Genomic DNA, 27,410 nt, shown 5'->3' with positions numbered 1-27,410 from the left:
AAAGCTACCGCCAGTACGAAAGAATACAATTATTGTTGACTTCAGACAGTGCAAAATTCGACCTTCGATACGAGAACTTGAAGGTTTGCTTAAGGAGCAAATGCATCTTGACATTAAACGGGTGCATTTACTTCAATGCAATAAGACCAATAATGTTGTTTATATCCAGTTCTATAAAGAGTTGGATGCAATTAAATTCGCTAAAGACAATAATAATGTGCACTATGTGGAGCATGAAAATATCAAGTAGAACATTCCGGTATATATGGAAGATAGTGCTATAGAAGTGCGTGTGCATGATCTTCCCTCATGCGTCCCCGATCCTTATATTCGCGCAACTATGTCCCAATACGGAGAGATTCTCTCTATCGAAAAAGAAACGTGGAAGAATTTTTTCCCCGGTATTCTAAATGGCGTACGTTTGTTACGGATGCGCTTGAGAAGGCCTATACCTTCTTATGTGGCATTCGGTCAGGATACAAGAATACCGTGCAAATCACTTGTTACCTATGACAATCAGATGGCCACATGTCAATATTGCCAAAAAGCTGTTCACTACGGTAAGCCATGTGATAAACCGGACAAGGAGCCAACTATATCAAAGGACAACGGTGCTTCCTTCACATCAACCTCAAGCAACCCCAGTACACCTGTGACAGTCACCAACAACAGGGAAGTATCCCCTTCAACGAAACCATCCAACGTAACCCCTATAGAACAAAGTACACCAGCTGCAGTTAAAAGCTTACCATCCAACCAACCAGCAATTGCAAACAACGTACAACAAGGCGCAACTACAGCAACTAGCAACGAAATCAACAACAATACCACGGCAATGGATGACGAGACAAACCACGAACAAACTGCCCCTCAATCCTCGCAGGAGGAAAATGGAAGCTCCTCTCCCCCTAGAAAAAGGGTGACAACGAGATCCAATACAAAAAAAATTATCTAAAAACACAGCTAAATCGGGCACGTGAAGCTTGTACGCAAATAGGCCTGAATAAAATATCTTTTAAATAAAAAAAAGTACAAACTTTTTTGAACAAGCTGTGTAAAGCATACAAGCAAATTTCTTACACACATTAAATTCTCTACTTGGACGTCTGTTCTCTGTGCAGCCTAACAATTTCTTCTGGGCACTTGCCTTTAAGTTTATGTATTATGGTATTTAATACGCAAAGTAATATAAACGGAGCTTATATGTAATCATTCAACCATGTGGAAAACCTGTGAAGTTATCAAAAGTTATATTATCTTAAAATTGAAATAAAATATAGAAATTCAGGGAGTGTCAACCCTTAGATTCGATATGGATATATATTACTTCAAATGATATTCTAGTATTTTTGTCCTATCGATATTTCCACAGATAACAGAAAAAAACTCAAATAAAAACTCATTCAAACACTGGAGTAAATTTAAGTTTTCTATACGTTGGAAACAAGAAGCACACAACTGCCTCCTACTCGACTATTCGACACGATCTTTCAAAACGTTTAACTATATAAGCTCTGGAACAATAAAAAAGTTATTCTGCTTGGAATAGAAATATTCAAACTACAACCAATTGAGCACTACTCACGAGATTTCCCTAAGCGCAAAAACAATTTTATTCCCAATACGTTTAAATCATACGTGAATTCAATCGAAATAAAACAAAAACAAAGACGTGAATGCGGCACTCAAAATAGTGACATGATATCTGTAAGCAAATCTTGGCATTACATGCCTTTTACTGAATTTGGCCTTTCCTGCGTTTCAACAGATTTCGCAACCGATTCTTAGCGTACAGAATCATTGCATGGCTAGTACTACGATCCTATTGAGTTTATGAATCCTTCCAGGTCGGGGCTCGAACATACGACAACTGGCTTGTAAGACCGTATGCATTGAACCGCCGACCCGGGCCGGGCATTTTCAATATCAGCTACATGGTCTATTCAACAACATGTCAAATACATAACAAAATCCAATTGTTACAATTTTTCGCATAGACTCACGTCAATACATCGCGTTTGTCATACAACCTGCGATAGACAATCGCAAGCTGCGAACTGACCTGAGAAAATGAGAAAGAAGATTAAGACTGATGAAAAAATACACGCTATATTAGCTAATAAATACTATCGACTTTTATTTCAGTGATTTTTAGGTTATTTCTAAGAAAAAATCATTTCAAACTTTGTTCGAACTCAAACTAGATTTAGTGGGTTAAGAAAAGTTTAGGAATTAATATGTAAGATTAGCAGAATTTAAGGCTATTCAAAAAGAATTGTGCAATATTGAAATAGTTTAGACGGGATTGCGCTAGATTATTTGTCTGAGTTAATCCAGCGCCATTCATTGCCTTTAACAAAATGACATCCTATATTCAAATTCCAGCTTCAAAATTGGACTCGATGAATTTTTAACCGTTTTCAAATAAACATTATTTGTGAATTTCAGAAATTATAACTTTCGTCGCGATTTACGAAAATTCCACAGTTTTATTTTCCCGGTAACAACAACCCTGCGGATACTAGTCTAACAAGAAAGTTATGACCACAATAAAATTATCAAACTTCGAACTTGCAACCGTCAAAGTTGACATTTCAGTTTTCCGAAAATTCCTTCTTTTTGATCCGCCATTGCGTTCAAGTTGCTACTCGGTTGTATCTTCAGAACTTGAAAGTATGTTTTCTGCTGATAATTTCCTAATTAATTAAAATATTGCTTTGTAAAAGAAAGATTAACTTGAAAATTATATTTTAGCTTTCAGAAATGGAAAACGACGCTGGAGAATTCGTTGATTTGTACTGCCCGAGGAAATGGTGAGTGCTGAATATTGTCTTCCAAGTGCTGGTTAGCACGTGTCGGCTAATAGCAAAACAATTTATCTTGTTTTACAACCAAATTAGATGTGCGGTTGTGAAGATTACAAATTTAGTTTCTATATTTTATTCCGGAAGTGCAGCTAGATACTTGACATAGTCACATTACTGTTTTGTTTACAATTCTAACCTATCATTGCAAATGAACTCTTCAACAGCTCGTCCAGCAACCGAATCATTCATGCAAAGGATCATGCCTCCATTCAGATCAACATCGTTGATGTGGACCCTACGAGCGGCCGTATGCTGGAGACTTCCAAAGTTTACGCCATCTGCGGAGAAATTCGCCGGATGGGAGAATCCGACGATTGTATCGTACGTCTCGCCAAGAAAGATGGTTTGTTGACTAAGTGAGTATTGGTATATTCAACCTTTGGAGCCGAGGCTGATTGTATTTTTTTTTATTCCAGAAATTATTAAGTAAAGAGTTGTATCCTATATTCAACTAATAAAACAAGAAAAATACTAAAAGCACTAGATGTACTTATTACGTGTGATGACAAAAATATCGAATTGATAGTTGATGTTCGTTTCAAAAATAACTTAAAAAACACGTTCCTATGATAGCCGGGACCTACGATAGTGAGAACAGTTCGTGAGCGAAAATGAACAAAGAAATGTTTTGAAGTGAATCGATTTTACTATCTGCACTTACATTTTTCGAAGATAATTCCACTGTAGTCGGCGTTTTTTTTTTGCAAAATGTTTATTGGACTGCTTTATATTTACAGTGTGTATGTTTGACATTGATTATAAATAATTTAGCTTTGCTTATAATTATTCAGAAACTCCGTACCATTTAAAAATTTATCAGCGATCTTTGTTAATGTGTAAATTTATAGCGTGTGGTACAATGTGCCATAAAAACGGAAAACTGCAATGCAACCGATGTAACAGCATGGCTTACGTCTATGAAAATGTCCAAAACGAATAGAAGTTAGATTGCATAGCATCCGCGTAAGGAGATCAAATTTTGTTTACTAGTCGAATTATTCATCAAAAGTATTAGGAGTACAAAATTAAAATGGTTTACATACACGATTTGAACTTCGGGAGGAAGAGTTTATAACTAAAATGGTTTTAGGGACAATTCTCTGGGGTCTGTGTGAATGCCTATTTACAAGTTTGAGCGAAGAAATGTGATCAACGCTAAGAAGTTGGTACGATTAATTCTTCATCGTCCGATATTTCGATGTCATCAAAGGTGTCAGGTTTAACGTTTTCCTTGATGAGCATTTCATCTTCTTCCTCGTCATCTTCATCGTCAAACTCCTCATCCACATCTTCCGGCGACACTTCCGCAGTGCTTTTATCTGACTCTGGCTTACTATCTTCTACCTTATGGTTATTGTTCGATCTGCTGGTATTTCTATCTTCTGCAATTGAACTGCTCCTACTGCCACCAGCAGAAGAGTTTGTTGGTTTTGTTGCACTGTTGGTTGAGGAAGGAGACTCGGATCGGCTATCATCCTTTTTCAAACTACTAGATGGAACAGTTTTTGTTGTGACAGTTGCTGGAGTGCTACTGCTACTACTACTGGATGGCTTCAAATTATGGCTCGACGCAGCACCTGCCTGCAATTCGTCATCTGTGTCATGATCCTGAACACGAGCGAACCTAAATTGTGACGAAAAACAAAAAAAAATGAAATTCAAACTAAAAAGACCAGACCAGAAGCTTACTTGTCAATAAGATCCCCGATCTTGCCGTAATGTTTTTTGTTGTCTTCCAGTTTTTCCAGCAATTTCCGATCGGCTATCGCCGGATCCTTATCACTACCCGTGTAATACGACACCGTTTCGTAAAGGTCGGTTTTCCGGCGCTTCTGCAGTAGCTTACCTATCTTGATGAACGCATCCTGTGCAATTTTTGTCATCTCATCCCGCTTCATGCGATAACCGTACTGACTATTGCAATGCTGCAGGCATTTCAGCACATCGAAAAAATCCGGAAATGTGTTTGTTCTGTTCACGAACGTTTGGATGGTGCGATTGAACTCCGGATAGTGGGTACCGTCAAAATGGACGGGCTTCCGTACGATTCGGTGTGCATGTTTGCTCTCCCCAGTGATATCACAGATTTTTTCGTAGATTTCAAATGCCCGTTTCTTGTAGCGCTCTTCCATCATGTATGCGGAATTTATGTCCTCCTCGAAATCTACTTCCATTTCTTCCAGTTTAGCAATTCGCTTTTTCAAAATATATAACGCTCGGTTCAGTCTCCGAATCTGATTGTCCTTTTTCTCGTTACCGGTGCTGGTGACATTTTCGTTTGTCATTACCGAATTTCGCGACTTTCGACGTATATTCAACTCTTCCACGATGCTGGCTAGTTTGAGGTACACCAAATCGGGATGAGCTGTTACATCTGCCGTTACAGCAGCCAATGTTTTTTTGAAGCTCTTGGAATTGATGAAATCTGGATGAACGCACTCGTAATATTTTACCAATTTTTTCTGAATGAGCATTTCCATTTCTGGAGAAGCATCAGCTTTTCGGCATGCATCCAGCAGCTCAGCGAACTCCTTTCCAATTGGATTTTTCTCTACATCACTCGTCTTTTGCTTTTTCTCCGAACGACTCGTGGAATGCGAATCGGCAGTGCTGCTGCTTCCAGGTGTTGCGGTTTTACGATCATTTGTCTCTTCTTCTACTACCGAGGAAATTGATGACTTCTTTTTAATAACCGATTGCTGTTGGGTTATCTGCTGTTGCTGTTTCAACAAGTTCTGCTGTTGCTGTCTCAGTCGCTCGTGGTCGTTGATAATCTGTTGATACTTTTGAAGATCCTTTTCCCATTCATCCGAGTAGTTTATAATAGCGAAACTTTCGTTCGTAGACGCACGATTGTTGTTGTCCGCTGTTTTACTCAAGTTGGTTGCGATGGTGATCGGCTTGATACGCTTTATGTTACTGGCCGGTTCTGGAGGAACCTTCAGTTTGTGTTCCCCACCGTTAATGGTTTTTGGTGTCACCCGACTTAGTTTTCGACGCTTAGGTTCTCCCGACTGAAATAAAAATAAAATATGATTAAACACAAAAGATTAGCATTTTACGACATATGCGATTCAACACAATTAAGTCAGACAAAATTTAATCTGTCACGATATTCTCTTAACACCAAGAAATAAAATTGAGAGATGAAAAGTTCAAATTCAATTTTATTATATCCCAATTTTCTCCAGATTCGAATTTAGACAAAGAAAACTCGATCACGAAACTAAAAAATACCTATATTCTATCGTTCAACTTCCTTCACTGAACTTAAGATCAGCCAACATGCTTTCAACAAACGTCTACATTCGACCCTTTTCCCAATCAAACCTTTCAAATAAAACTTTAGTGGTCACTATAGCAACATAATTTGATTTACCCAGATTTCAATAAATAGACAATTTCTACTTCAAAAAGCAAAGCCTTTTTCAGAATTGGACACCTTGAGCCATCTGTTTCAACGTTCATGCTGTTGAATAGCGCCAAAACTGAAAACATTTACTAAACAGTAAATCATACTCACAGCCCTGGAATCACAACCAGTGCAACACAATCAGTAACAAAGAAGTTCGCTCGGTGCCAGTACCTAGTACAATTTAGGTATCACCCTCTGCCAAAGGGAACTCCTTTCCCTTCATCTAAATATGCTACCTGATCTAATGCTACCTTATATAACGAAACTGGCCCTTTCGGACGATTCAACAGTCTTAAGTGCTCGAAAAATATATTCCCGTCGCTCAAAAACTACTATCCGGTGAATAAGAGGATTTTACAACGAAAATATAATAACAACCATTAACATTAGCTGTAGCCGAGATGATTTTTCTGCGTTCTGACATTTCCATCCCTCTCATTTTTCGCACACTGACCGAGTGACATTAGCTTTCAGCAGCACCAGCAAAGTGTGAGTTTTAAGCGCGATCAAGCCTAAATTTTTCCTCAAATCATATTTTCTTCACTTACCTCCTCGTCCGAGGAATCCAGGACGATAATCGAGGCCGGATCCATCTTGTTCCGATAAGCAGTTCCAGAATGCCGATGACTAATACGACGCAATACGGCGACGTGTAGGCATTACAATTTACTATTTTCGAAAATCTTGCACAATTTTCGCCCGACTCCGTTGTCTCACTAGCACAAATTCACCAGACAAAATGTTATGACATGCACACCGCTTTGAACATCGAAGCAATTTAATGTGTAATATCATGAAAGCTTCTTTTCCTAATGATCCTACAGTTCCTGATGGTGTTTGTACGGTTGCGAAGCTGCTGAATGAATCTAGACTCGCGCCCGGGCACTCAATTCGGTGCGCGCTGAATAACATATACATACACGACATACACAGAACGGGATATTATGATGAAAGAATCGTACACATAATTACTTCCGCTCAAGAGATTAGGTTATCTTTTGACTAATTCGCAAAGTCGGAAAGGACCTACTAATAAACGGTCTTACAAAATGTGTAACTGAATAAGTAATGTCTTGAGAATAATAGAACATATTTCCTACGAATTTAACCGGGTTGTTTGTAAACACAGTGCTCTCGACCGTAGAATGACATCTTCTGGGAGCACTGATGACCGAAGAGCAAAAGTGAGTGATGCTCGAGGGCTCGCTCGCGTTGGTAGTGGTGAGTGGCTATATAAATTTATGTTTGCCATACAGTCATAAGTTTTACTTGAAGGGTGGTCCTAGAAACCTGATTAGAAAATACATACCAACATAACTTATAGTGACCACCCATTTTATGTCGCTTTGTTATTATTCAATATTTGTCTACTTCGTAGTTGCGTTTTCCTTACATATTTGATAGCTGAATGATTGTACTCCAACGAGAGAATTGCAAAGTCGGACAGGTTGGTTTCTTTTAGTTTATTCAGCGTAACTTTCCATTTGAAATTCAGGATTGGAAAAGAAGTTATACGTGCCCAGAACATCACTAGAAGTATTTAGATCTCAGAAGGAAAACATCGGTCTTACTTTACAAGACAGTTGTCGTATATTCGAGCCCTGACCTGGCAGTATTCTTACAGGGTTGTTACGAAAAATTCTAAAATCAAAACGCGCGAAATCCACGCAAAGTCGAAAACTAAAACGCTCGAAATCCGCGCAAAGTTAGAAACGCGCAATATTCGAGCGAAGCATTACACCACTATTTTTATGCAAATTGTGCTTTCCGCAAAACTTGAAAATCCACTGAAATAAGATTTCACAAGCTGTTTTCGAACGCGCATCGTCTGTTCTGGACCTGGGCGGTCTTCTGGATTCCAAGTTAAATGTTAAGGAGCACATAGAGTACTATCTCCAACGCCTCTGAGCTATTAGGATTTATTTTCCGCGTTACTTACAAAATCTCTGATGTACATTGCTCGCAAGCTCTGTATTGCGCTTTAGTTCGTTCAACTCCCGAATATGCTGTTGTTATCTGGTCATCTTATTACCAAAACGATATCCAACGAATTGAAGCGATTCAACGCAAATTTTTCCGATTCGCTTTCCGACGTCTTCCATTGAAATATATTTTTTTTTTGTTGATGTTACATCAATTAGTTAAATTATTCAACTATTCTTGTAGGAACTCTGAGTCAGCTGCAGATTTGATTATATGAAATATTTTAAAGTCATCGGGGAACGATAATGAAACTATCGATCTTGATCGAAAAATTTAGATCGTTGAGATACAATAAAATTATAACTGTCCAAGGTGACTTCCTTTAAGAACTCCAGAGGTAACAGCAAATGGTGAGGTTGCACAGTCTCCTATTTTCACTATCATTCCAAGACCAGTTAGATATGATCGATGCCAATTCAAAAGTGATCCGTTAAATCGCAGTATACTTAACTCGGAGATCGCTATGTGATTATTGATTTTGTCGAACGCAGCTGCGAAATCGCTGTATATATATATCGTAAACGTGCTTGTCAAGAAGGTATGATGAAGGGAGTGTAGGTTACTAAATTTGTGGAAGTTGAACGCTTTGGCATGAATTCATGCTGAGTCTCAGATATGTAGTCAGAGTAACTATGCGTTATAAGACCCAGAACTAAAATTTCAAACAGCTTCGATACAGCGCACAAAGCAACAATTTCACGGTAGTTGGATACTATATCCCTATTCACATAGGATTTCTTCCATATTTCAGGAAAAATTTCAGAACGCAAAGAACAATTGAAAATGTTGGATAGTGGAACTAACAAACAATTAGAACAATTTTTTTTATCACCACGAACTACCGTCAGATCCAGCAATAGATGAACGTTTCAATTTTTTCTTCTTCGTTTCATTTCTTATCCAACTTCGCTTCGTAAACCTGTCGTCCAAATTTTGCTTTAGGAATGCGATTTTTAACCCACACAAAATTTATGGCCATATTATCGAAGAATAGCATTCCATTTATTACGTTATTTGCATTATTGAATGTGTTTTCACTGAAACGTTATCTTCCATCAGACATCAATAACTTTGAGTGCGAAAATCTTCTTTCGATTCCGCATTAGAATGGGTAAACGCAATCACATACATCGAACATATTTTGTAATTCCTGGTAACAACTTTGCTGGAATAGCAATTTGTACCACTCGAGATCGGAGAGCACAAAATCGAAATATTGTCCACTGAAGAAAACATTTGCTAGAACCACCTTCTCGTAAATTTTGGTTTTATCAAGGTAAATTCACCAATTCGGCCAGCTCGACCAATTGCTGAAACGTTTGCCCATCCTTAATTTATTGGGGTTTCATTAAAGTCACAAGCAAGGTTGCTGATCCTATCAATGAAACATTACTCGTGAACTATTCTCTTCACCGGCGATGCTCTCCGTGCGGCGAGCAGTTTGTACATATTCCGTGTCTGCTTTATTCATTCTTTCCTTCCACTCAGAGAATTGAACCGCTTGGCAAAGCAAGCAAGCATCATATATGCACTCTGTTCGCTCGCAGTGAGTTCGTTTCGAAGCATTTAGGTAGAAAGCTATTCGGTGGTGATGATGACTCGCGTTGAGTCGAATTTTCTACTCACGGTGATTCGTTCTCTGCGACGTATGGTGGTACAACTGAATGACCGCACAGGATAAAATTTTATTCCTGTATAAAGCTTATAAGAAAGATGTCGAATCTTTTTGAATTGTCTTCACTGCACATTTCTTCGGTGTTTGCTATACTTCAATCGTGATTTGTAGCATTAGGGACAACTTTGATACCTGCCAGAATATGTTATTGATTAATCATCAAACTGTAAAGGGTTATTAATGGAGCGTTTTTGTGTGTCGTAAATATGTAACTTTCACTCCTATTCCGTAGTTCTATAATAAATTCATTTTGTGTTTCGATCGAGTTCACCTTTCCAAACAAATTATACCTCATTCGAAATGCCAAATTGGTATTTTTCATTCGGTCGAATGTAGGGTTGTTTATTATGCCTGAGAAGTAATAGTCCCAAGTTTTTGTCAATTATTATTGTTTCTCATGATCGTGAAACTATTTATATACCGATTACAAAGCCATTCGACGATCGTTAACTTAATAATTATAAACATATGTGATGACACTAATAATTGCTTTTAATTTCATTCATAATAAACTAATAGTATTTGTATTGACTTCGAGACAAGTTGTGTCGAACCAAGTCAACTACCAAAAAAGTTGAGACCAACTTTGATGATAAACACTATCAGTTCGTACAAATACTAGAAGAACCATAAACACCAAATAATTCCGTCACATTCAATATACAGGGCGTTAGAGCTACAATATAATAGAAACTAAAACCGAAATAGAACTTCTATAATTTTATACAAGGCACTAATTTGGAGGCCAACATAAGATTTTACTGAAGAATGATATTTCTATTATTATCAAAAACAAACAAACTCTCTACAGTTACTTGTTGGAAACTGTGCCATGGATAATCGTGCAATGAAGACCTTCCGCAGTTTCCAATAACGAAATAAATATCTAAAAATCAAGTATCATACAATCAAACACAACAACATTGTGACATTAGTGACGTTAAATAAAGCGGAATTAAATGCATTTTTTTTTCTTGATCCTATATTCTCCTACTATCTCCTGATTATGTGATAACAGAATTATATTTCATTTGGACTCTTTGTATGTGATCCTTGAAGTATTCACGTAAAATTTTTTTTGCTCAACACAGTTTTAAGGTAAATAATACAATGAGTAGTTTCAAAACTGAATGTGTGATATGAGTAACAAAAATTCTAAATCGCACTATCTGACAAATCGATAAACCACGCGGATTGTGTTATTTTTCAAATTGAAATCGTTTCCTCTGTAATATGAATATTGTAAAATGTTATGAAATTGAATTTACAATTTCTTCTAGCGGATGTTCTTTTTTAAAAAAAAAAGCTAAACCGATCACTTCGGGAGTCAATTGTAGAACATTTTATTTTCAATACATTTTTGACAGCAATATCAGATTGTAATCTTAATTTGATTTCAGCTCATCAATTTCTCAACTGATATCACATTACGTTATTATTTTGCTGTTTGCTTTTGGAAGAAAAACTTACGAGGCAATAGTTTTGTGAAACTCCAAAAATGATAATATTAAATGCAAAAATTTAATGAATGCATTAAAATAGGACTAAGTTAATAAGGCAATACAAAAATGCAAAAGTAAATTTCAATGGAACATCTATTCCTCCAATTTTATGTTGCGTTTTACAAAATGCTTCGACATCCTGTGGCAGTTGGCCGGAACCACAACCGTGATTCTCAATTTAAAAGTCTTAATTTCCTGATCGTAGTACAGTTATTCTAATCGATAATTTGTGTAGATGTATGGTAAAAGATGCTGAATGAGTATTTAGTTAGTAATGACTATTTCTTTGTTAGCCTTAATTGCTTCTTCTTAATTGCTTTGATTTTTGCAGAGCAAGCAGTTACATGGCGTCTCAGTAGGTTCAAACGTTGTGGAAAACCCTGCACTCCTATTACTTCTATAAATCAAATCTATGCGAAGAAGCGTTAAATTGTGTTTAATATAATAAAAACATGAGAAAATAAATCATCCCTGGAATTAAAAGATTAGACTTGCCTCTATAATCAATATTCAAAATATATTTTTGTCACTCTATTTGCATTGCATATTGATATTGCGTATTGGACTTGATCATTCATAATCATATGTGATTTTAAAAAATATCACTGTAGATATTTCAGTCCATTTTCAAAATCATAAATAAAATAAATATCAAACCAACCCGAAAGAGAATCAAAAGTGTTGCTACAGTTATATGTGGAAAATAATTCCTTTTATTTTATTTCTTATATAAGCCATATAAACTGCAAAATTTTCACTTTACAAAAGTGATTGTCCTCAGGTGATTCAACTCCAGCTTTTTTAAAATCTATCTGCCATTACTTGCCGCAAAATTTCAACAGCACGGAGTACGAACGTGAGAATAGTATTCGGTGAAATCTGAATAAACTGTTTCATTAGTTTTATTGCAGTAGGAAGTACATTATATGTACATTAGTATACGATTTTAAACGACGTTTTGAAGTGGACTATTAGTTTTATTTATCAGTTTAATTTTTATCCAACCCAATCGTTTCGCCATCTTCCAATAATAAGTAATGATATTACGTTTAAAGTTTTCCAAGCTAATTTGTGATGTTCAACGCACACCTTTTATCAGGGCAATATCTACGAGACAATTAAACTAAGCAAAATAAAAAATTGCTTCCATCGCATCGCTAATTTTTGTCTTCAATTTTTTTCGTACACTTGCATTCATGATTGCTGGCATTTTGACTCACAGTGAGTCAAAAATTGACTCAATGTAAGCGCTACTCGTGCCTGATGATACCTGCTCTTGAAATGGTAGAGAATGGCTCACGGCGGAATAGCAACCAGCATGAAGAAGCAAGATCTCTTCTCTCTTGCGAATCGCTCAGGCAGTCACATATTGAGCATAGCTTTTGCCTCGTCCGGCATTACATGCTTTGCTGTCTCCGTTCTTGAATCGTTCGCAGGCGATGAACGTTAATGAGTTGCGTGAGGCGAATTTCAGCAACCCTGGTCACAAGCTTCAAAAATTTGCAAAGAACTTTATTTTCGAACAAATTATTCACAAATGTGAAATGAGGTTTCTTGAAATTCGCGCGAAATCCGCGCCATCGCATCAAAATCTGAGCAGAAACCGCGCTAAATCCGCGACAATCGCGAAATCCGCGCGACCGTAACAACCCCTTAGTGTCAGTAGGATCGTAGCACCGCCAACCATGCAATAGATGTATGCTATGCTATCATAGTATGCTATGAATCCGCCAAATTCCACAAAAGGAATGTATGTAATACCAAGACTTTTCGACGCCGGAAATTTCATGTAACACATGGATCAATAAATCCCGAGACTAACAATGGAAACAACATTTTTTTTGCAATTTTTTTTTATTCATCAACATAATCACCTTTTAGGGTACAATGGTTCCAACGTTTTATTTTTTTTTTCGATAAACTGCTTTCTGAATCATCGACTCGTTGCTGTTTTTGTTCCAGCGAAAGCAATCGCGGCACCCACTTGGAAAAAACCTTTTTCATGCTCAGTTTTTCATGAAGGATAGTAAATACACTTCCATATAATATCTGTGTCATCTCAGCAATCTCACGGAGCTTCACTTTACGTTCTTTCATTATAATTTTTGTCACTTCACTTACATTTTCCGGTGTAACGGCTTCCACAGGTCTTCCCGAGCGTTCCGCGTCCTCTGGGTCGGTACGACCACACACTTAGATTTTTTAGCTGAGTCTCGGCAAAAAAAAATGCCGAGATTCGCACAGCCGAGTAATCAGCAATCATCTCGGCAAAAATAAAATTACTGAGCGTCTCGGCATCCTAAAATTTGACAAACGTCAAATATTGCCGAAATCGTCAGCATAAGATTTACTGTTTGCTCAGTGAAACGTTCACTGAATATTCGGCAATCCAATAAAACGAAAAAATGAAAAAAATAAATTACCGAATCATCAGTAATTAAAAATCTAGTCAATTAATTTTGTTTGTATTTTCTCAACATTATAAACACGCCATTCAGGATAAAAAATTCATTTTATTACAACTTAAAGCCCCAGTGAATTCGCCCGTCGTGCGAATCGGGCGGGCGAGTTGCATTTGCGTTTGAAAAGTTTGACGTTTGCATTGTGTATCATTAGAACAAAAGAGAAGAAAGATTTATTTTTATGTTTCTCTGTCCGAAATCTTTTATCTCGCTCATTAGTTATGTCAAAAATGTTAGAAGAGAATTTGTAATACGATTGAAGTGACATAATATTTCATAGCAGAATTAGTTTTTTTTCTTAATAATCGAGATATTACTTCGTAGATTAATTTATCACCGTAAATCAAGTTATAGTCCGCTATACGAAAGCAGAAATAAGAGTGCGACATACAACAGAAGATAAAATTTTTTCTCGTTACGAAACTGTTTTCTTCGCTTGCAATTGATTCAATCTGATCGTTTGAGAACGTTTCCTCAACGTTGGATTATTTACATTCTATATCATTCCTTTTATTGCAGAGCCGATCATGACGACATGAAAATCCCGCCGGAATCTGCAATAGGTGCTCCAAACAACCACATCTCATCCGACGCAATAACAACTGGCAATAGACAAATAATTTCAATTAATATACGCACAGCGGTATACGGCTGCAACTGAAGCGGAATAATGAGATTTTTTTCCGACAAACGACCCTCACACTTGAATGGATTGGATAAATAGGTATTGTGGATAATTGAACTACGATTTGTTATTTCGATGCATTATATTCAACATAATATAGATTTATTAGTTATAAATTAAAACATCAAGGTTAACGACTATTTTTCTTTCGATTAAATCCAAGAAATCCTAAGTAAAAATAAGAAGAAAATACAAAATAAAAGAGCCCGACGATCGCACGATGTTCTATAGTGCGATATCGGGCCGATGTCGGTCTGATATATCGATGCGTTTCGCTTGTTCGAATGTTGACGCGGTTGATGCAAATGGTGCAAAATCGTCCGATGACGACCCGATCGAAGCGCTACGATCGGGTCCATATCGTGCTGAATCGGTCCGATAATCGGGCCGATGATCGGACCGATGTGGGTCGACAGATTTCACTGGGAGGAGGCTTACAAATTTGTTGCCAGTAGTGCTTAAAGCCTACCTGAAAACATGTAGCATAAATAAAAAGCGGCGTTTCCAGATGCGGCCACCTCGAGTCGAGCTGGAAATATGAAAATAAAAATATATATTGATTTTTGGCTTACAAAAATGTTCAATATTTAATGATGCATATACGGTATTGTTCAAAAAATAAACTTACTTTGATCTATTGAATTATTCCATGCATTGGGTTATTTTTTCGCATACCCCTCAAAGTTTTGTCTCGAGAACGCTTTGAGCCCCGTCCCGGTGGATGTTGTCGACCCGCATCGGCCCGATCATCGGGCCGATTATCGGACCGATTGAGCACGATATAGGGCCGATTGTAGCGCTTCGATCGGCCCGCCATCGGACAATTCTGCACCATTTGCATCAATCGCGTCGACCTAAAAAAGCTTTATGTTTACATTATGTATCGCTAGAGAAACAGAGCGAAGGAATATCAAACAAGGCATTTTGGAGCCGACGTCTCCCCGATAGGGTGTGCAAGAGTGTTAAACATTCTTTTGTCTCGATCATGGAGGCTTTAACCTTTAGGTCATTCGCCTCTTAGGGCCAGAAAAACTCTGGCCCTATGTTTGAGGTTGGAAATCCAACCCCGATATATCTCATCACCTGAGTATTGGATATTCGCTCTCTGCTTTGGTATATCTTCACTCTTTTGTTCTACCGATACACTATGTAAGCTCGAAACGCAATCAAAAGCTTTCGTGCACGATGCGTCCGATGTTCGAATTTACTGGGGTGTTGGGTGTTTTTCCCTTATAATCGCGAGTGCTCTGATAAAGTCGCTTTTTATAAAGCGAAACATGTCACTATATTTATTCAATATTTTTACTTGCAAGTGGTTCTACGCTTCTTCGAAGATTATCCATTTTTTCACTCGAGAATTTTCTTAGAAAATAATCGCACAATGCGAAGCGAAAATGTAACGCGGCAATAAATGACAGCTGTCGTGCTGAATCTCGGAAACAGCTAGCGCATATTCCGAAATCTCGGCAAACGTCTCTGCTGATGTCGGCATATCTGTTGTTTACTGATAAATTCAGCAAGCAATTATGCCAAATTTCAGCAAAGTGAAGCATTTTACCGAAATATCAGTGAATGCATTTAACGAAGCTCAGAAACATGCGTATTGATTACTGAGCAATCAGCAAATTTACGTGTTGCTGATCAGTTTCGGCATTTTATTATGCCGAGCTCAAGAAATGGTTTTAAGTGTGCACGTTTAAACTCGGCGAACCACCGACAAATCGTTGCTCTTGATGGACAAGAGTCCGGATAACATTTTTCAATCCATTGTTTCGCTTGCACGGTGTTTTTACCCATTAAAAAACAATGTTTTATCAAAACACGAAACTCGGTTTTTTCCATTTTTTAAACAAACTACAAAACGACTTTACTCCAACCTCGATAACTCAGCTGTTTCTGGTCGGATCGACTTAAAATTTTAACCCGTTTCAAGCAAAGGTTAGTACTCTAGAAAGACGTGGTTACTGGTTTACTACGAGCGCCATCTCTGCTTTAGTCTCGGGACTTATTGATCCATGTTTTAACACGCCTAACACATAGATGGCGCTAGTTTTATTACAGTCACCTTTTTTCAGTTAATACTAACCTTTAAAAGATAGCAGTTAAAATTGCAGGATATTCTCTTCATTAGTTTGTGCCAAGAGTGACGCTACTTTTGTTATTTCCAGAACAATGGATCAAGAACAATTTCGTGTTATAATTTTACACTGCTTCTTGACAGGAAAAAATACCGTTCAAGCAAAGCAATGGCTTGAAAAGTGTTATGGAGACTCCACTTCATCAGAAACATTAATAAAACTTTGGTTTGCTGACTTCAAACGTGATCGCAGAGACACCGATGATGCAGAAAGTAGTGGATTTCCAAATGAGGCGATAACACCAGAAAACATAAAAAATACCACAAAACGTTTTGAATGATCGAAAATTGAAGTTGCGTGAGTTAGCTGACATCCTAAAAATATCAAAAGAACGTGTTGACTTTATAGTGCATGCGCATTTGACTATGAGAAAGCTACTTTGACTAGGTACCGTGGTGGGAACGTGATGTTGATTCTGAACAATGTTTGGCCACGTTTAAACGTAATAAACCGGATTTTTTTCGTCGATATGTGACAATGGATGAAACATGGTTTAATCACTTCACTCCGGAATCAAAACGATCGTCATCTGAGTGGACAACAACTGGTGAACCTCGTCCAATGCGCCCAAAAGCACAACAATCGGCTGGAACGGTTATGAGCTCGGTATTTTGGGATGTGCGTAATGTAATATTTATCGACTATTTTGAGAAAGGAAATATCATTAACAGTGAATATTATACAGCGTTATTGGAGCGTCTGAAGGCTGAAATCGCAAAGAAACGATCGCATATGGCAAAGAAAAATATTTGTTTCATCAAGACAACGCACCGTGTCACTTTGAATTGCTCCCACATCCACCGTATTCGCCAGGTTTGGCTCCCAGGGAACCAGAAAAAAATGATCACCGCTAAGAAATTTCGTACGAATGAAGATTTTATCGCTGAAACTGATACCTATTTTGAGGCAAAAAATAAATCGTTCTACAAAAGTGGTATTGAAATGTTAGAGAGACGCTGAAATGATTGCGTTGCTCTTGAAGGAGATTACGTTGATGAACAAAGTTAATTTTTAACCAAAAAATCTTGTTCTCTTTGTTAGGCCCGGTATTTTTCAGCCCATGTGTTACTCCCCCCCTGTGGTGATTTTTCAAGATAGAAAATTTTCAAACCTTAACCGCCGGGCAGCACGCCTTACCCATACCCGATTCAGCTCAAATTTTGCATGGGGACTTTTTTCAAGGTGCTTAAACTTTTGAGTACTACCGCTTTACGAAATTAGAGGTGATCACATCTCCGAGTAAACTGCGCGGTAAAAAACCAACTCGTTTTGTCGGTTACGTCACTTATACCATCATGATCAATGGCCTAATAGTAGCTTCCAAACGAGCCTTAGCTTGTTGAAATCGGTTTAGCCGTCTTCAAGAAACTTGCGCGATAAAAAAAACAACGCGTTTTGTCGGTTACTCCACCTTTACCATCATATCTCCGGAACCAGAAGTCGCAGTCATTTCGCTTTCAAACGAGCCTCTAAGCTTATTGAAATCGGCTCAGCCATCTCTGAGAAAATTGCGCGTTAAAAAAATACGTTAAAAGGAACACACATAAAAGCATTTTCCGATCTTGCCGAGATGAGTCGATTGGTATATAACACCGATTGATATATAACACCAAGGCTCCGTTCGATATTCGGTTTTCCAGCAATTCTAATACCTTTCTATAGAGAAAGGCAGAAACTTATTTATGTATCATCTGGTTTCGATTTTTTCCCGGGTTGGCGGTTCAATGCATAGGGTGCTGGTCTTACAAGCATGTTGTCGTATGTTCGAGCCCCGACCTGGAAGGTTTCTTAGTAACAGTAGGATCCATAGTACCAGGGCCGGCGAAAGAGGTGGGTACGGTGGGTAGTACTACCCACCCGAAAATTCCAAAGGTAGGTAATTACCCACCTGAAATTTCTAACGAAAAATAATAGTAATGTTAGTATCATTTATAACAATAAAAATAATTTTATTGTAACTGAGAAAATTACATAAAATCAGAATTGTAAAATTCTAGTACTCAAGGTAGAGCAAGGATGTGAAGATATACAACAAAAAGGTGAGGCGTGACAATGGTCATTTCAGCAAACAGAAATCTTTTAGTGACTTAACTTTTACCTTCAACCAAAGAGGTCGAGTTTAAGCATCTCATTCAAGCAAATCACTCGAGTCTCTGGTATACCGGAAAGTACCGAAAAAGGTCTTTTACCATTTACTATACGAACCGGCAAAAGTTACCAGAAGTTATCAGTTTCTACTTGCGACAGCATTCTTATACAGATTGAGTTCTTCACTGTTTAGATATTTTTCTCAATCTCTATACAGCTAGTTGAACATCAGAATGAAAGGTTTGTTCGAACTATTACTTATGTCCCCAGAGTCACAGTGTGCTGGCTGTTTAGCCTAGGTTGTAAGCGGTATTCAATAGCGCTGCACTCACCGCTACCTGATGGAAACCCATCATGCTATTTTTACTTTTTCACTATTAGAGATAGTGAAGAATTGATTGTGTACGAGAATGCAGCCGCAAGTAGAAAGTAACAACTTCTGATAACTATTCTTTTGTCGGTTCGGATAGTAAGTGGTAAAAGACCTTTAGCGGTACTTTCCGGCCTACCAGAGACTCGAGTGATTTGCATTGATGAGATACTTAAGTTCAACTCCCCTTGCGAAAGTTAAGTTAGTAAAAGATTTCAGCTTGCTAAAATCAACTTTGTCACATCTGGCCTTTCCATTCTTTATCTTCACATAAATGAAATCACTCAAAATCTTTAGACGTAGGATTGCGTCTTTGTTTTCAATACCGGGGTACAAATTCAAAATATAGAAGTAAAACCATATAGACAGTGGTTAGGTTTTGAACATCTACGACTCAATCACGAGCAATGTCTAATTCTCCCTGTTTTTCAAACCATTGTCATTCTTCTAATTGATATGACGGTTTCGTATACATAAGTTCACGGTTTCCATATGATTTCTGCTCTTCAATGAGTGCGTTCGCATTTGAGAAAATTACTCACAGGAAACAAAATTCAGTGTCGAATCGACTTGCACTCTGTGCGGTTCGATACTGGGTAGAGAAGGTTGCTTCCACATCGTCCAAAAAGTTCAGGAACTAACTAGGAAAACAACATTTCTTGAGCAAAATTTCTTTATTTATTATCTAAATTTTTATATCATACTTATAGAACTATTTGTCCATGGCCTTAAAATAGGCTTCAGTTGCGGCGATGACTCTCTCAGATCATCAAATGACAAGTAGTCGCTGGGGGCTAGGTTATTGAGAATATGGTGGGTGAAGAAACAGATTGATGCCCAATACGTTTAATTTGGCCATTATTTTCATTGACTTGTGGCACGGTGCATTGTCTTGGTTGAAGATGATTTTTTCTGCTCCATATGAGGCCGTTTTTTACGATTCCATACTTCAAACGCATTAATAACTCCTAACGCATTAATAACTAAAAACTTATGTTGGTACTTCCTTTTCAAGATAGTCGACGTTAATTATACCTCGAGCATAAAAAACGGACGCCATACTTGTTGCAGCTACCTGTTACGTTTTCCCCGTCTAAATGTTGAAACAACTCCGAAGAAAAAAGATAGATCCATGTTTCGTCCACTGTTTCATACCAACGCAAGAAATCCTTTTTATTGCGACTAAACAGTGCCGACCAGCTCTCTGGATTGTTAATGCGTTGTTGCTTTTGATAGATTGTGAGCGAACGAGGCACCTATTTGGAAAAAAATTCCGAGACTTCTAACCGAAAACTTCTTGAAACTGTTTTTGATATAACACCATATCTTCGAATTACAAGATCATGAATACCTTCATAGGTTGGCATGAAAATTTCATGACTATACACATCATTTTTACATATGAAAACCTTCAATGAAATAATATTTTATTTTCTTTACATCCATTCGTGTTGAACCGAACAGCCACAAAAAGCTCAAATTACAAGTAAATAATCACCAATTCAATGGTTACATTTTCTAAGGTTTCATCGCTCACGTGGTACATCCGTCTGGTGAAACGATAAACTAAAGTAAATCTGAACGCGACAGCTAGTGCTCTGTTGACCATTTATATTTATATTTATTTATATATTTCGAATTTTGTTCATTTTATACGCATATCAACTAGAACCACAGCTCGATTGTGTTGTCTCGGACGTAATCAGTGAATATTAATATTATCATTGTTGGTGGTATTCGATGGATTCGGCAAGAGACCACCAAATCGAGATCTGGAACAAACAATATTCGCCTAGTGAATGGAACAAGCGATTCGCAACGGCTAGCGAAGTTATTGAATATCATATGAACTATGTTCGTCAAGGTAAGAATCTACATTTTGGAACATTTTCAAAAATAAATTAATGATTTTCAGTTAGTGACAAAAATCGAAAGCAGTTGCGATGCAATCTAAACATTAGCTACGGTACTAATGAACGAGAAAAGTTCGATGTTTACGGTGATGATTTGCCGGTAAATGCACCGCTGTTTGTTTACATTCATGGAGGCTATTGGCAAATTTTGAACAAAGATGAATCCGCATATTGTGTGAAGCCATTAGTTGAAAAGGGCATTCGAGTTTTCGTCCTAGACTACGATCTCTGTCCCAATATTACCTTAACACAAACGGTCGAACAGATCAAGCGAGCCGGCGAATATATTCTTAAATATGCAACCGATAATCGAATCAAGTAAGGTAACATTATTTTCCTTTAAGAACAACAGCTTCTTTTGATGTTATTTAGGTACGTTTGCTTTGCTGGTCATTCAGCTGGTGCCCATCTACTGTTAACCATGTTGGATCGTGATTTTGTTGCGACAGTCGGAACAAGGATTCAATTGATTAAACACCTGTATTTGATAAGTGGTGTCTACAGTTTGGAGCAATTACGTTACACAAGTGCCGTAAATGCGGACAATGTGCTTGGTCTGAATGATTCGAATGTCAAAAAGTTATCACCTCTGCTGATGTCATATCAGCATCTCACACAGATCGGCATAAAATTCCACATCTTTGTAGCTGAACATGACAGCAGCGTTTTCAAACAGATGTCGATTGACATGAACGAATATCTAGGGAAATATAGTCTAGTAAGTGATTTGCATATGCTCCCAAGTTTGAACCATTTCGATATCGTGGAAAAGCTTTCGGAAAACGATTACTTCATAACTCAGAAAATACTGGAGCACGCAGAAAACAATTGAAACTGCACTGCATTGAATCTGATCTAAAACTAGCTAGGAAAATCTTTGTTTGCATTTCTAACTTCAATACCACATTCTATCATTAATTCGACAGTATTTCAAGAAAGTGGCTTTTAGTATATCTTTCATTCGCTTTCACTGATGGTATGAAGATGTTATACAAAATTATTTTTTAGACGTTGCCGAATATCAATAAATATTAGCGAGTGTTCCAAATAAAAATTGCTTATCTTCTTCTTGTTCCATGCGTTTGGTTTCACTGTGCATTTATGGTTAAAACCGGGTTTATCCAATATAATAATAACCTGTACACCCCTCATTTGAAAGTTGTGTATGCAGTGCATCAAGTCTATTGTTTGATTTTGACATTTTATAAATGCCATCATAGAAGCCGGAGCAAGCAGCTAGAGGACTTAAAATTTTGCTCGGGCATCGTGAAAATTCGAACTAATCCCAACGTGAATTTGACGAAACTGTTGAATGTTCAACTGGCACCAACATTATAAAAGTGTTCGAAGAACAGCCCGAAAAACTGGATCGGCGAGCAATCTAAGATCAGAGGCAGCAATCCAAACCTCCCCATCCAAAACGACGTCCCACGCAAGCTACGTCTACAATCGTGTCGTGATTGTTGTTGAAAGCTATATATGAAGGTACTGACGAAGTTTGATAACCTGGTATAGAATGACGAATCATATTTTGAGATAGACTTTAAACAGTTTCCCGAAGCGCTATATTGAACTGTAACTGGCAGAGGAAAGGTGGCAAAGATTTTTAAACAAACTAAGCTCTAGTTTTCAAGCCTAACGGAACAAAACTGTGGAAGTTATGGGTCGAATAGGCAAGAGCTAGGCGCACAGGCCCAAAAGTGCTTCGATTGACTTGAAAATTTGACAAAACATTTTTTTAATGTTTTATTAAAACAAAATAATAAGAAAAATACCATTTTTCGAAGGTGTTGGACCCTACGCGCCCACTAGAAAAATAAATTATTTCCTTCGATTTTATAGACAACTAGCGGACCCCTGCACACTTCGTAGCGCAATAATATTAGATTAGATGTAGAAAATCAAAACTACTTATCAATTTTAATGATTATCGAAGAAAAATTGCATTATAATGCTCTATGATAGTGGCCCCAACCTTTTTATATCGCGGACAACAGGACAAAATATATAAAACCGATGGTTTACCGAAACGCAAACAGGCAGCGTACAATTTACCATCCGAAAAAAAACTAAATTCACGCTACAGACTCATAACGATTATTGACGGTAATAGAAAAGTTAAACGGATGAGAAAATGACGTTCTAATTGAAATGGCATAGTAGTTGGCATCGTTGGAATGCGTGAAATGAAAACTTTTTTTTCTTCTAATTTGCCATTCAAAATTGTTGTCTAGACAACATTTGCGATTAACTTTTGAACTTTTAATGTTTTTCTGTACTTGTTCCTCTATTGTCTGCACTTTATTTTGTACTTTGCGTGCTTGTTTCTGTAATTTGTGTGTTTTTTCCTGTACTTTTTGTGCTTGTTTCAGAATTCTTTCCACGATTCAGGTAGCCCGCATAGCGTTTTGGCTACCTGGGCAGCCATGGCCAAGACGGCTACCAAAATTGATTCAGTGACGGTTGTCAAATAAAATTTGACAAAACAAAGTCGCCTGTATCTAAGTTAGCCGAGCGTTTTCATCTTCTCACCTTCGCTGAAAATGTCAAAGATTTCAATGTGGAAAAATCCTGGTGGATACGGTTGTATCGTTTGAATTGTATATCTGGCAGCGGCGAGGCAAGCCATCTGGCAGCCATGCGTATGCGGGAGCGGGCAGCAGCATTGCATAACTCGATACGCGCCAAACAATCATTGGAGATCTAGCATGCATATTGAATGGAAAATTTCCAATAAACATGATAAACATGAAACGCGTTTTTCTCGAAAGCTCGTTACAAAAGTCCGTGTCTATCGTCATTTTAAGACTACTTCACCAATTATTTTCAAATTTTGCACACACTTTCTACATATAAAATACCCAAGATTTCACAGTAAAAAAATGTTGTACAGTTTCAACTTTAAGGGGCCACACCTCTGTAGAATTTTCAAAAAATCGGAATTTTTTTTCATTGCAAAAGGTTGTGTATGATCTTAAAAATAATATTCCAAAAGATGAAAAGCGGGAAAATTTCTAGACGTCTTAATTTCAAGTTCTACCGCGAGACTCCGACTATTAAACGATTTTAAACGCGTTTATCTCAGAACCACGTTTTTTGAGCTGGCCGGAATCATAAGTCAAATAAATCTTGACCAATCGATTCAAAAATGTTACAGAATATTCTCGATAGTTATCTCCACAGAGGTACGTAAAGGTTTTTGAAAATGCGTTTATGATGAAAAAATGCGGTTTTATTTTCTAAGGGCTGCCATTTTACAGAAAATAAATTAAATTAAATATCCCTACGTACCTCTATGCACACTGTAATATGAAATTAGAACATGTTTTGTTTTTTGTTCTAGATCGAAAATTTCGAAAGCTGAATTTCCGGCCGTCAAAAAGCAATACTTTCGCGGAAATGCCGCCGAACCGCCATTTTGTTTTTCAATTCACTGATCATTTTTTTGTACTTAAATATACATATTAAAAAGTTCTTTATACAAAATTCGGATTACTCCCTTTTTTTCGATCCCAAAACAATTCCCCAAAAAAGTCCTTCTCTTTTTGTCTACAGTGGTGTAACCCCTTAAATAACCACAAAAAAATTTAAAAAACCAAACAAAATCGTTGGGGTCTAGAAAATTTACTTAAACCTAATTGCGTTGATTTTTTGACTTCTGATAATTTTGCACTGAGATACAGTGGACACCGCAAATCATGACTTCTAAAACGCACCTTCGAAAATACTTCTTTACCGATTCATTTCTCAATATTTTTCCCAGACAAATTACAAAATATTCGAAAGATGCTTTGTACTGTAGAAAACATTTGAATTACTTTTTTTGAACACTAACTAAAAAAAACGTTTTAGTTTTCGTCTGAAAAATTGTACCCCAAACACGATGTATTTTGCTTTTATTTATTTATTGATTTGGTCCTCGAAAATTTACATCGCACAGACACATTAAAATCAAATCTGTCATAATCTTCATTAAACAATGGGCTACATACATTAAGAGGGTTGTTTTTTCCATATTGTGTGCGATGAATAGGCAGCTGAAACAGTTTCGTACACCGGGTCCGTCTCAACGTGGCACGTAGTTTTTCTAGTAATTCAGCACAGTCGTTATTATTACCATCAATATCGAAGATTAGAAGACGTTGCAAGATTTTTCTTCTGCTCTCTAATGTTGGCTGATGAATAAGTCGACAGCGATCCTCATAGGAGGGAAGATGAACGGGAACGGACCAAGTCAGCAGACATAGAGCGTAACGTATGAAACTTGTTTGGACGCTTTCGATTCTTCTAATATGTACGCTGAGTAGCCAGACTAGAGCAGCATATTCTTAAATGCTGGGAATGATTGAACAGTACAATGTTCTTAGACAGAATACATTTTCGAAAGCCTGAGTATTTGAACGAATGAAACCAAGCATTGAACCAGTCGGTGTTGAACAGTCGTTCGCACCGCACGCGTATAGCTCTTGGCTCCTGGAATTTTTTTTCTGGCTACCTAGAGTTTCATTGATTCAAGGCTTCAGTCTTTTTCAAGGCTACCTGAATCACTAACTAAGTGACTAAGTGATACAAAGAGTGATATTAGAGTGACTAAGTGATACAAAGAGTGATATTAGAGTGACTAAGAAATTAATCAGCCTTTTCTAAGGCTAGCTAGGAGTCTAATCGAAGACTAATTTAGCCTAGTTAATTTAATTTAAAATTTCAAAAATGCCTGCGTCCAACCGGAAAGGCAACAAGCCTAAGGCTAAAAATAATTCAATACGGAATAAATCACAATCCGTTATTCAACATTTTTCTAATAACATTCACGATCTTATAGAATCTGAATGTAAAAATAAAAGACAACGGACGGATTTCCCTTCCGTTGATCCTATGCCGTCTAACAATATTTACGAGATTCTTCCTGAATCCGATTGTAGCGACATAGAAGAAAATTCTTCAAAAATTCCCAAAATGGACGCTTGTCGTTCTGGGAAGAAACATCAATCTATGCCACCAGTGACGGTGATGATTTCCGACTTCAAAGCATTCCGTACTGAGCTTTCTACTTTTCTCCCGGAAGTAAAAGTCTCATTTCAAATCGGACGAAGAGGAGAATGTCGAGTCTTGGTGGATGGATTGGAAGATTACGAAAGTCTTATTCGATATTTGTCCGAAAAACTTCATAAATTTTATTCATATGATATAAAATCAGACAGACCCTTCAAGGCTGTCTTGAAAGGATTATCAAATGATCAAAGTATTGATGAAATTAAAAATGAACTAAAAGAATTGCTTGGTTTTGCCCCTTCCCAAGTAATACTTATGAAAAAAAGAGCGAATGGTACTTCTAAACCACGCTCTGGAATTTCCCATGAACTTTACCTAATACACTTCAATCGAAGTGATGTAAACAATTTGAAAACTTTAGAAAAAGTACGTTTCATTTCCCACATTAAAATTCATTGGGAACATTATAAACGGCATAATCGTATTGCAAACTTAACGCAATGTCGTCGTTGCCAAGGCTTCGGTCATGGAACCAAAAATTGTCATATGGATATACGGTGTTTGAATTGTGGTAAATCGCATTCGAAAGACGCTTGTCCAATGAATGAAACCACTGATAAATTTTCATGTTCAAATTGCAATGGAAATCATAAATCCAATTATTTGAAATGTCCTGTCAGGGAAAAAATTTTAAACGCTCGTTCGCTTAGACAACAAGTCAAATCAACGACCTTAAATTTACAGAACATACCTGAAAATTCTTCTAAGGCACCTGCCAATTCGTCTTCTAACGAAAACAATTTATTGACAGGTAGATCGACCTCGTCATCATCTTCTTCTAATGTCAGTTATGCTGGTATATTAGGTAGAAATCTATCTCCTATTTCTTCTAATGTAAATAATCAAAACACAGGACCGCCTTGCAGTTCTTCTTCTAACGAAAACAATTTATTAATAGGTAGACCGGCCAAATCATCTTCTTCTAATGGCAGTCTACCTACAAATATTCCTTCAATGCCATTCGCTTCTTTAAATGAAGTCGATTTAGGCGATATAACTGAAAATAAAATGATCTACCTACAAGATCAACTTTTTCAAATGATCATCCAAATGAATTCGACTTCATCACTTTTTGAAGCATTTCAAATCGGATGGAAATTTGCAAATAATATTATAATGAATTTAAAATTTAACAGTGATGTTAAATAATTATTTGAATATTTTAAATTGGAATGCTCGATCTTTGAAATCGAGTGAAGATGAATTTTATAATTTTCTCAAAGTTCACAAAATTCATATTGCCATTGTGACAGAAACTTT

General features: G+C 37.2%; 3 protein-coding genes across 4 annotated transcripts; 2 read left to right on the top strand and 1 right to left on the bottom strand.

Moving 5' to 3' along the window:
• The first annotated feature begins 2,584 nt into the window (after positions 1 to 2,584).
• On the top strand, positions 2,585 to 3,344 carry LOC131431693 (small ribosomal subunit protein eS21). 2 transcript variants are annotated; one of them, XM_058597551.1, is made up of 4 exons: positions 2,585 to 2,673; positions 2,755 to 2,813; positions 3,032 to 3,223; positions 3,284 to 3,344. In XM_058597551.1, exons 2-4 carry the CDS (start codon positions 2,764 to 2,766, stop codon positions 3,291 to 3,293), a joined length of 252 nt encoding a protein of 83 aa, XP_058453534.1. In that variant the 5' UTR covers positions 2,585 to 2,673; positions 2,755 to 2,763; the 3' UTR covers positions 3,294 to 3,344. The 2 variants fall into 2 exon arrangements, with proteins under 2 accessions (XP_058453534.1, XP_058453535.1); XM_058597552.1 differs by lacking the exon at positions 3,284 to 3,344 and having other exon boundaries at positions 3,032 to 3,227.
• Positions 3,345 to 3,831: 487 nt separating this feature from the next.
• LOC131431692 (daxx-like protein) lies at positions 3,832 to 7,300 on the bottom strand. Its single transcript, XM_058597549.1, has 3 exons — positions 6,831 to 7,300; positions 4,557 to 5,881; positions 3,832 to 4,491 (listed from the first exon to the last, which is right to left on the bottom strand). Exons 1-3 carry the CDS (start codon positions 6,873 to 6,875, stop codon positions 4,023 to 4,025), a joined length of 1,839 nt encoding a protein of 612 aa, XP_058453532.1. The 5' UTR covers positions 6,876 to 7,300; the 3' UTR covers positions 3,832 to 4,022.
• Positions 7,301 to 20,762: 13,462 nt separating this feature from the next.
• On the top strand, positions 20,763 to 22,127 carry LOC131427892 (kynurenine formamidase). The gene is made up of 3 exons (XM_058591460.1): positions 20,763 to 21,049; positions 21,101 to 21,416; positions 21,471 to 22,127. The coding sequence occupies exons 1-3, from the start codon at positions 20,926 to 20,928 to the stop codon at positions 21,928 to 21,930; spliced, it is 900 nt and encodes a 299-aa protein (XP_058447443.1). The 5' UTR covers positions 20,763 to 20,925; the 3' UTR covers positions 21,931 to 22,127.
• Positions 22,128 to 27,410: the final 5,283 nt, after the last annotated feature.

This window comes from Malaya genurostris, chromosome 2, assembly GCF_030247185.1.
Source record: "Malaya genurostris strain Urasoe2022 chromosome 2, Malgen_1.1, whole genome shotgun sequence".
Taxonomy (NCBI): Eukaryota; Metazoa; Arthropoda; class Insecta; order Diptera; family Culicidae; genus Malaya; species Malaya genurostris.
This window is presented reverse-complemented; position numbering and strand designations above follow the sequence as displayed.